The sequence below is a fragment of the Bombus terrestris genome, chromosome 11 (genome assembly GCF_910591885.1).
Source record: "Bombus terrestris chromosome 11, iyBomTerr1.2, whole genome shotgun sequence".
Lineage (NCBI taxonomy): Eukaryota > Metazoa > Arthropoda > Insecta > Hymenoptera > Apidae > Bombus > Bombus terrestris.
In genome coordinates, this window is record NC_063279.1 from 16,288,782 (window position 1) to 16,301,319 (window position 12,538).

The window sequence follows — 12,538 nt, forward strand, 5'->3', positions numbered from 1 at the left end:
TAGTAATAGTATATAACGTTATACGTTATATAGTAATAGTATATAACGTTATACGTTATATAGTAATAGTATATAACGTTATGCGTTATATAGTAATAGTATATAACGTTATACGTTATATGGTAATACTATATAACGTTATACGTTATTACGTAATAGTATATAACGTTACACGTTATATAGTAATAGTATATAAAGTTATACGATATATAGTAATAGTATATAACGTTATACGTTAGTACGTAACAGTATATAACGTTATACGTGATATGGTAATACCATATAACGTTATACGTGATATGGTAATACTATATGACGTCATTTGTTATATGGTAATAGTACATAACGTTATACGTTATATAGTAATAGTATATAACGTTATACGTTATATAGTAATAGTATATAACGTTATACGTTATATAGTAATAGTATTTAACGTTATACGTTAGTACGTAATAGTATATAACGTTATACGTTAGTACGTAATAGTATATAACGTGATACGTGATATGGTAATACTATATAACGTTATACGTTATATGGTAATACTATATAACGTTATACGTTATATAGTAATAGTATATAACGTTATACGTTATATAGTAACAGTATATAACGTTATACGTTATATAGTAACAGTATATAACGTTATACGTTAATACGTAATATTATATACCGTTATACGTTATATGGTAATAGTATATAACGTTATGCGTTATATAGTGATAGTATATAACGTTAAACGTTATATAGTGATAGTATATAACGTTATACGTTAGTACGTAATAGTATATAACGTTATACGTGAAATGGTGATACTATATAACGTTATACGTAATTACGTAATGGTATATAACGTTATACGTTATATAGTAATAGTATATAACGTTATACGTTAGTACGTAATAGTATATAACGTTATACGTTAGTACGTAACAGTATATAACGTTATACGTTAGTACGTAACAGTATATAACGTTATACGTGATATGGTAATACTATATAACGTTATACGTTATTACGTAATAGTATATATTGTTATACGTTATATAGTAATAATATACAACGTTATACGTGATATGGTAATACTACATAACGTTATGCGTTATTACGTAATGGTATATAACGTAATACGTTATATAGTAATAGTATATAACGTTATACGTTATATAGCAATAGTATATAACGTTATACGTGATATGGTAATACTATATGACGTTATACGTTATTACGTAATAGTATATATCGTTATACGTTATATAGTAATAGTATATAACGTTATGCGTTAATACGTAATAGTATATATTGTTATACGTTATATAGTAATAATATACAACGTTATACGTGATATGGTAATACTATATAACGTTATACGTTATTACGTAACAGTCTATAACGTTATACATTAGTAAGTAACAGTATATAACGTTATACGTGATATGGTAATACTATATAACGTTATACGTTATTACGTAATAGTATATAACGTTATACGTTATATAGTAAATGTATATAACGTTACACGTTATTACGTAATAGTATATAACGTTATACGTTAGTACGTAATGGTATATAACGTTATACGTGATATGGTAATAATATATAACGTTATACATTATATAGTAATAGTATATAACGTTATACGTGATATGGTAATACTATATAACGTTATACGTTATTACGTAATAGTATATAACGTTATACGTGATATGGTAATACTATATAACGTTATACGTGATATGGTAATACTATATAACGTTATACGTGATATGGTAATACTATATAACGTTATACGTGATATGGTAATACTATATGACGTTACACGTTATTACGTAATAGTATATAACGTTATACGTTAGTACGTAATAGTATATAACGTTATACGTGATATGGTAATACTATATAACGTTATACGTTATTACGTAATGGTATATATCGTTATACGTTATATAGTAATAGTATTTAACGTTATACGTTAGTACGTAATAGTATATAACGTTATACGTTAGTACGTAATAGTATATAACGTTATACGTGATATGGTAATACTATATAACGTTATACGATATTACGTAATAGTATATAACGTTATACGTTAATACGTAATAGTATATATCGTTATACGTTATATGGTAATAGTATATAACGTTATACGTTATATAGTAATAGTATATAACGTTATACGTTATATAGTAATAGTATATAACGTTATACGTTAGTACGTAATAGTATATAACGTTATACGTTAGTACGTAATAGTATATAACGTTATACGTTATATGGTAATACTATATAACGTTATACGTTATATAGTAATAATATACAACGTTATACGTGATATGGTAATACTATATAACGTTATACGTGATATGGTAATACTATATATCGTTATACGTTATTACGTAATAGTATATAGCGTTATACGTTATATAGTAATAGTATATAACGTTATACGTTATATAGTAATAGTTTATAACGTTATACGTTATATAGTAATAGTATATAACGTTATACGTTAGTACGTAATAGTATATAACGTTATACGTGATATGGTAATACTATATAACGTTATACGATATTACGTAATAGTATATAACGTTATACGTGATATGGTAATACTATATAACGTTATACGTGATATGGTAATACTATATGACTTTATACGTTATTACGTAATAGTATATAACGTTATACGTTATATAGTAATAGTATATAACGTTATACGTTATATAGTAATAGTTTATAACGTTATACGTTATATAGTAATAGTATATAACGTTATACGTTATATAGTAATAGTATATAACGTTATACGTTAGTACGTAATAGTATATAACGTTATACGTTATATGGTAATAGTATATAACGTTATGCGTTAATACGTAATAGTATATATCGTTATACGTTATATGGTAATACTATATAACGGTGTACGTTAATACGTAATAGTATATATCGTTATACGTTATATGGTAACACTATATAACGGTGTACGTTAATACGTAATAGTATATATCGTTATACGTTATATGGTAATACTATATAACGTTATACGTTATATAGTAATAATATACAACGTTATACGTGATATGGTAATACTATATAACGTTATACGTGATATGGTAATACTATATAACGTTATACGTGATATGGTAATACTATATAACGTTATACGTGATATGGTAATACTATATGACGTTATACGATATTACGTAACAGTATATAACGTTATACGTTATATAGTAAATGTATATAACGTTACACGTTATTACGTAATAGTATATAACGTTATACGTTAGTACGTAATGGTATATAACGTTATACGTGATATGGTAATAATATATAACGTTATACATTATATAGTAATAGTATATAACGTTATACGTGATATGGTAATACTATATAACGTTATACGTTATTACGTAATAGTATATAACGTTATACGTGATATGGTAATACTATATAACGTTATACGTGATATGGTAATACTATATAACGTTATACGTTATTACGTAATGGTATATATCGTTATACGTTATATAGTAATAGTATTTAACGTTATACGTTAGTACGTAATAGTATATAACGTTATACGTTAGTACGTAATAGTATATAACGTTATACGTGATATGGTAATACTATATAACATTATACGATATTACGTAATAGTATATAACGTTATACGTTAATACGTAATAGTATATATCGTTATACGTTATCCAGTAATAGTATATAACGTTATACGTTATATAGTAATAGTATATATCGTTATACGTTATATGGTAATACTGTATAACGTTATACGTTATATAGTAATAATATACAACGTTATACGTGATATGGTAATACTATATAACGTTATACGTGATATGGTAATACTATATGACGTCATTCGTTATTACGTAATAGTATATAACGTTATACGTTACTATGTAATAGTATATAACGTTATACGTTAGTACGTAATAGTATATAACGTTATACGTTAGTACGTAATAGTATATAACGTTATACGTGATATGGTAATACTATATGACGTTATACGTTATTACGTAACAGTATATAACGTTATACGTTATATAGTAAATGTATATAACGTTACACGTTATTACGTAATAGTATATAACGTTATACGTTAGTACGTAATAGTATATAACGTTATACGTGAATACGTAATATTATATATCGTTATACGTGATATGGTAATACTATATAACGTTATACGATATTACGTAACAGTATACACCGTTATACGTTATATGGTAATACTATATAACGTTATACGTTATATAGTAATAATATACAACGTTATACGTGATATGGCAATACTATATAACGTTATACGTTATATAGTAATATTATACAACGTTATACGTGATATGGTAATACTATATAACGATATACGTTATTGCGTGATAGTATATAACGTTATACGTTAGTACGTAACAGTATACACCGTTATACGTTATATGGTAATACTATATAACGTTATACGTTATATAGTAATAATATACAACGTTATACGTGATACGGCAATACGATATAACGTTATACGTTATTACGTAATAGTATATAACGTTATACGTTATATAGTAATAGTATATAACGTTATACGTTAGTACGTAATAGTATATAACGTTATACGTGATATGGTAATACTATATAACGTTATACGTTATATAGTAATAATATACAACGTTATACGTGATATGGTAATACTACATAACGTTATACGTTATTACGTAATACTATATTACGTTATACGTCATATGGTAATACTATATAACGTTATACGTGATATGGTAATACTATACAACGTTATACGTGATATGGCAATACTATATAACGTTATACGTTAATACGTAATAGTATATATCTGTCGGAGATGAAAGAACACCGGAACCCCTCCCTGGATTCGCGGGAATACCGTAACGTTGTAACTTAGATTAAACAAATGCCGCTCCGACTATTCGAGATTTATGATCATGAGCTTGGGCTCGAGGCGACAATCAGTCGCCAAACGTAGCCGCGGTCAAAGGGATGAACGTTTTATCTAACAAAGGCACAGAGTAACTCTATACCTCTCCTTAAAAGAAATAGCCGTAGCGACACGTGGCAGTAAATACTTCAATAGTTTCTATCCCGCGGCCCGCCACACGCAGATTTTGTTCTCCGGGTAAGATGATCGCCGGGTGTCGGCATGCCTTTGTAGTGTATGTTTAGCTAACGTGAGGACCCGCTATAAGATCTTAAGATTTAGTCAAGCGAAGTCCTTCAAATAGACTTTGTTGCAACTACGGGAAGATAAGAGAAACCTATCTTCCACGAACGATGCCCCCCGTCAACAACCTCCCCTCAAGGGCGGCCAGCATCTCTTTCAAAACGCCGATATGGAGATCGACCAATTAGCAACAGCGCTAATTTCCCTCACCTTTGGAACGAAAGCATTCGTTGACGAATCCGAGGATCTCATGTCCTTAGACACACCCATTATAGTTTTCCTCGACGGCATCATCGAGACGGAGATTCATTCTTTCGTACGATCTCATCGACGAATGACAGTACCACCTTACAACCAGTGAATACCTCACATCTAATTAACAAAGAGTTAGACTTGAACTGTGCGAGAACATACGTTTATCATCCCGTGACCGCGGATTCGTTTCGAACCTAAGGTCATTATCACTAGTGCTACGAGTGCCTAATCTTGTTGATAAGCCTGTGCTAGTAAACTCTTTATTGTATCACGGCAATGGCTAATTTTATTGAGAACTCATCAAACGCCCCTCTCCATAATCCTGACCCTAATCCGACATCAGAAGTGGGATACAAGGACTTGTTAACATCGATGAAACAGCAAATGGATTTCATGCGTGACGTATTTCATACGCTAACAAAGAAAAAGAGTGTAGAACTTGACAAATTTTCGCTACCGTTTTTTAACCCTGAACTGGCGGGCGCTGACCCAATGAGGTGGTGCGAAACAGTCAGTAAGCTTATGGGCAAACGCCCCTCTCCATAATCCTGACCCTAATCCGACATATATATATATATATATACATGTGTATTGTAGTATCGTGAGGAAAAAACCTGGTTAGAAACAAACCGAAACATTGTCGTCTGACCTTCGGCTGTAGGTTTACATAAGAGAAAAACCTATTGACTAAAGTCACCTAGTCCTTGCGGCACGAAAACAGGACCGGATTAGGAAAAGGACAAAATAACGTTGATCGAGAAGTGAGAACGTTTTATCGAGAGGACAGAGTTAGTCGAGAAGCGGAGGAGTAGAGTTGTAGAGTTGAAAGAGTCAGCGGAGTTGCCTGAGTTGCTAGCGTTGTTGAGAGATTGAGTTGTTAAAGTTATAGAGTTGCGAGAGTGATTTCAGTAGAATAAGATTTTTGCGTTTAGTTCAAGTTGAACATTTATCGTTCTCTGTCCAATAAATCTCTGTTATTTTTATTTATCTTAAATAAATAGCATTAGGAGAATTTTACAAATCTAAATTATCCTAATCCTATCCTTTCCGATGCTACATTTTGGGGGCTCGTCCGGGATTGAAACCAGACAGAGAACGACACGTTTTACGGAACTACTCGTGCTGAAAAGAAAAGAGTTGAAAATGGCAAATTGTGAAGAAGAACAGTTTTCAAGTGAGGAAAATCTAACGCTGGAAGAATTAGGAAACAAGCTTGCACGAGTTAAATCTACCAATATCTGGTGCAAGGTCCGTGTTGGTTGCCAGGCTAAGTCGAGCATATAGTACTGGACAACCAAGTCCTAAAGATCCAGCAAACGGTAAAAAGACCACGGAGAAGCAAGGTTCAGGGGCAATACCAAAAACTAATCGTGATCGAGATGAAGACGAAGATCTCGAGAAGCTTAGAACAAAAGAATTAAGAGAACGTCTTGCTAGTATGGGGCTAGAGACGAGAGAAAGAAAAGCTGAACTACGTGTGAGACTACAGGCGGCGATGGAAGAAGAGAATACGTCGTCGGAAGAAGAGAGCGACGACGAAAGCGAAACTGAAGACGACGAAGAAGACGAAAGAGAAAGCAAAAGGAACGTGCGAGGTGTATATCAAAAACCTGACAAATTCCGTAGGAAAGCACGTAGGTATACAACAGTAAGTTTTCAGGATGTCCAAGACGCCTTAGAAGTTTCTACAGGCGAAAACAACGAAAATATTAATCAATGTTTCGAGGCGTTCGAAGAAACTGCAAGCATATGTAGGTGGACAAAAGAACAAAAGGTAGTTTATGCAAAAAAGTTGATAAACGAATCGGCAAAAATATTTGTGAATTATGAGTGCCATGCTAGAACTTGGCGCGAGTTAAAAGAAGGTCTGATAAGGGAGTTTTCGAAAAAATTTAACACTTGGCAAATACACCGCAAACTGCAGGAAACAAAAAAAAAAAAAAAAAAGAGACGACGAAGGATGTACAGCGTACATGTACCGAATGCTTGGTATAGCCAGTCAAATGAATATGGAAGAAGCAGCAAAGATAAGGTACATCATAGATGGAATAAGAGACAAAGAAGTCAATAAAACAATATTGTACGGGGCTAAATCAATAAAGGAGCTAAAAGAAAATCTTATCATCTATGAAGAACAAAAATCCCGTATAGCAGAGTCAACTATGAGACCGGTAAGAGCTAAGGACAATGGAAGATACAAGCAGTCGGAAGATGTAGCGAAGTATAAAAGGTGTTATAATTGCGGTGATGAAGAACACGTGTGTGCAGAGTATCCGAACAAGTCGAGGGGACTTAAATGTTTCAAGTGTAGAGAATACGGATACATTGCATCGAGGTGCGACAATCTGAGCGAGTCCATTAAAGAGGTTGGTAGTGTGTTTCGATTGTTACCGACGAAGCGTGGTAAAGACGTGAAGATCGGAAATTTCGAACTGAGCGCGCTGATAGACACCGGTAGCGAGTTAATCTTGATGCGGTATAATCAGTATGTAAGAATCGGAGCGCCCAAATTAAGTCGAGACATTATTGAATTTCACAGTATCGGGTCTAAAAGAAATTTTACGCTCGGGAAATTTCCGACAGATATTATTATAGACGGTGAATTGTATCATATAACGATACACGTAGTTCCGAACACTGCGATGCAACACTCGTTGTTGATAGGTACAGACTTCCTGGATACCGTCGAGATAAACATGAAGAGGGGAGATATCTCCATTAGTAGAATAAAAAACGAGAATTCCGATGGGTTTCCAGAGGTCCTTAAAGTAGACATAGGGACGGGAGGGCGTGAGGTAGATCTATCTCGTGTCGAGAACGTGCAACACAAGCAGGCAGTTGTAGTTCCCACGAGTGCTTGTCTCAAGGACACCGTCGTAATGAACAAAATTTCGTTAGATGAATCGGTTGCGACAAACATAACCGCAGTAGCGTCGGGTGGAAACGACACGGACGGTTGCGATGAAGTTTTTGTAAGATGCACCGAGCATCGCGCGAATTGTAGAGTTGTACAAACAAATTCTGTCGCGAGTTCTAAGAAGCGAACCAAAAGCGAGAATGAGGCGGCTGCAAGAGAATTTGAGGTAGTGCGTAGACGAGCTATCAATCCGACCTCTTGTCGGCGAAGGGCGTTCAACTTATTACCAACTTACAAGGGCGTTATTTTGAAAATATAAATTCGATTTGAAATATATATTCGTTTGAAATATAAATTCTGATTTCCTGATATAATAATTAATAATAGCAAATATCTACAAACAACTATTCGCTGTTGTAACCATCGACCCTGCTGCGGTTGAAAGAATCGCAACGGGTTACGGTATCTTCAGTAGCTGAAAACGCCTACCGGTTTTCGCAATCGCCCTCTCACAGTTAGCGGATAATAACCTGCTCGTCTTTGGGCACGATTTGCGAAGCCGCATTGGTTCCCGCAGAGGACACTGTTATAAATAACCATTTGTTCACATTAGATGCCAAAAGCAAGATAGAATTCTAAAGGTTTATTGATTACTTTGGATTGAATTAAGCTATTGTGACGTATCTTATACGTCAATCTTATACGTCTTGTAGAGATAGCTTGCAAATTTCCTACTTTTCCATCCTTAACTATTATTATTGCGAATGATATGTTATTATTCGCCAATTTCATTTCTTTGTGTGTGAGCGTTTCTCCATGGAAACTGGTCGCTGCAAGTGCTCTTTCGTCACATGGTTTGTTAAAAATTTCATTCGATGCTAGATCAGATATGTCCAAGCTGCCTAAACTTTCCACACGACTAGAAGCGGCATAGATTTGCACTTTTGCAAAATTCTCTTTGCCAAGATCAATTACGGTCCTATCTATTATAGCCATTTGTAATCTGTGTACCGCTACTGTCCAGCTTAGCACAAGCGATGACATTCTTTATTCAACATCTCCGTAACATTTCGTCAGTTGAAATATTGCTATTACTGGAGATATGGGAATGTAACCGTCAGCATATTTGAATCTGCTTCCAATTCTCTCACTTTCAGCTGACCTCTTCGAAGTACTGACATATAAATTTCTTTGCCATTCCCATTGCGTCGTTTATCAAACCAACGGAAATTGGTATGTTTCGTCGCAACATAACTCGTGATCCCTCGGCTAATGTTATTGCATGCAACAGTTATCCATGATTATTTACATCTGCATGAATAATATTTTCGGAAGTTTTTTTCTCGCATGTAGCTGCTTCCCGACTCTCGCCTACTGAATGAATAACGTACACACGTAATTTCGCTAATTCATCAATCATTTTTGTGTTATATTCGTCTACGAATCTTACTATCTGGAATATTCTTACTGCTATATCACTCCTTCGCACTCATAGTATTTCAAACTCAGAAGTTGTTATTTCGCCAAACTGTAAATTATCTAATAGGTCGATAAACTCTGTATGATCCTTTTACCTCATATTAATGATGAGTTCGCAGAATGAAACTTGGTACTATAAATTAATCTTTACAGCACACCACTGTTTTTATACAATACAACAATGTTCTTTTGCTGGGAATAATTGCATGAAAGAGATGTCATCGAAGAGAAATACATTTATGTCACCAAATATCTTTTTATATATCTTGAATTCTTGCAGTCTTAAATGAATTATTCGCAAATTCTCGTAAGATACCATTGAGATCTCATCAACAATCAACTATCTTTTATGACGTCACTTTCGTTCCTCCTGTTCAAACTTTTGTCCTGTCATGCGGTTATAGCAGTGCCTTTCTCAATAGGCAAGGGGAAACAGACAGATACAAAATTATCCCAAATATTTCAACGACAGTAACGTCAATCTTTATATATGTCGGAGATGTAGGGAAATCGGGCCTTTCTTTAGGAAGATCCCCAATACTTGGGCTCGAGGTGACGTAACTGGTCGCCGAACGTAGCCACGGTCACGGGATGAACGAAATGTCTTACAGAGGAGGTACCGATGTTGAGGGACACGCTGTATAAGCAATCAAGTCTCGATCAGGAGCAATGCTGGTTTACGCGGGACTGCCTAGTTACGGCGCTTGGGAATTTGTTGATATTCCCGATCGATATGTATTTGACATATGTGACTGTATCTGTCTTTTATTTTGCAATCACCTTGGAGAGTTTACTGTCATCGTCTTGGCTGTCAGTCTGAAAGTAACCCAGCGTCTGAGTTAACGTGTCTGCGTGCTACAAAATGTATTCCATTGTACAAAGAGTTTACCCGTTGACCGTGGATTCGTTATTGAGCCCAGGAACATTGTCAATAGCTTTTGTTATACTTATTAATTATTTCACGCCTAAAATTTCTAACGATAACCCGACATATAAATCTAAGTGGTCATTGTATATTCTTTAGTCGGCATAAATCGTCACAGGATACGATCTTCTGCGAATTATTCATTTTCGACGGAAATCTGTTCGCCGCGAAATGATGTCTGACACACTATTAAGTTATAGAAATATCCTTCTCTGTCACTGTTCAAAGTATAATACTGCTGGCGCAGTATAGCTGGTTTATTCCTTATTCGCATACAACACTGGATAGCCCACACAATTGTTTATTCATTAATAAGTATAAAAAAACGAAACAAGTAATAAATAGATAGAAAGAAATTACCGCCTTATCAATAACAATGAAAACCGTTTTACGTTCACCCTGTATTATTGGTCGCTACACTAAAGAATGTATAATAAGATGAAAAATCTTTTCCAAAGAAATATTATCAATTTTGAAATGCATTGAAAAGTGACAAATAATTTTCTTTGTATTTATACAAATAAGGAATGTTACAAGGATTAAATAATTTCAACCTTATTTATATTTTATTTATACGCACGTATAACAATAGTTAGGATTACTTATTCACTTACTAAACAGCATATTATATATACCGCAACCTTTTCGAAGGTGGCGCAAAATTAAAGATACTACAATATATAGACATATTCTAAATACATATATAAAGATAACCTTTATTGTTAAGATGAGTACAAAGTGTAAGGAGAAGGATTAAAACTTTACAAAGATGCCTGGATTTCAACTGAAGCGTTTAGCACACAATACGATGGAAAAACGGTCAGGGCATATTTAGGGATGCTTAACTGTTTCAGAGCTCGTGATGGTCTGGACTGTCTCTAAGTTTCCAAAGAGGCTAATTGAGAAAGTCGTAAAATAACCGTCTACAGCCATTCCTGACAATAGTGACGACCTTGATAATAGTCACGAATTTACGACTTCTCATTAACATAAACGAAAGAAATACGAACTACAGAACGAATCCAAACAGAGCTTGTCAGTACGATGTAATCAAATGAAATGCAAGATATTCCGACGGCAAAATCAAACCAAAACTGATGTAACAATAAATCTAAAATAATGCGATGCATACGTAGACACGGATTTCCGATAAATATTACAAAAATATATTCTTAACCTATGTATATCGCATGGGTATACACACATATCGAAAATATCGCCGACGAATTTACCTTCATTTTCGAGGTAATCACGCAAATACAAAAGTAAAATGACAGAAGGTGTGCTTTATAAATAATCGAATTATTAATTGTTAATTATCCTCTGAAATGCAAAATTTCATCTGATCGACTCTTACTATTCCTGTAAAGGGCATACGTGTTAATTAAAACCCACCTATATCTGTAACAACATATCTATTTTTCTCTGAAATCTTTTTAATAACGTAGGGGCTTTCAAATTTCGGTACCAGTTCCTTATCTACTCCCGGTGCGACGTCCGAATCACGTATCCGATCATCACGCATCGTCGATTTTAATACCCTGTCGCATTTTTATGTTTTCTGTCGTAGACGCGTTCATTTTCTTGCTCAGGCTTGTCACTTATTCCTGTCGCTCAATGAAGCCAAGCTGATTTATTTCAAACAACAATTGCGAAAGACTTTCTCCCGTTGACCGGCAAACTGTATTGTTCTAGACGAATTCGACGGAAACGCAAGAGCACGCAAGGGCAAGAGAACGTACGTTCAGTTCCTCGCTTCACAGTTCCGCCTGGGCAGGCGACCTAAACGGACGTGCGAAAC

General features: G+C 34.0%; 1 protein-coding gene across 1 annotated transcript; it reads left to right on the forward strand.

Annotated features, from left to right (window-relative positions):
• Window positions 1-6,619: 6,619 nt before the first annotated feature.
• On the forward strand, window positions 6,620-8,248 carry LOC105667083 (transcriptional regulator ATRX). Its single transcript, XM_048409957.1, has 4 exons — window positions 6,620-6,642; window positions 6,725-7,250; window positions 7,579-7,842; window positions 8,234-8,248. The coding sequence occupies exons 1-4, from the start codon at window positions 6,620-6,622 to the stop codon at window positions 8,246-8,248; spliced, it is 828 nt and encodes a 275-aa protein (XP_048265914.1).
• The last annotated feature ends 4,290 nt before the right edge of the window (window positions 8,249-12,538 follow it).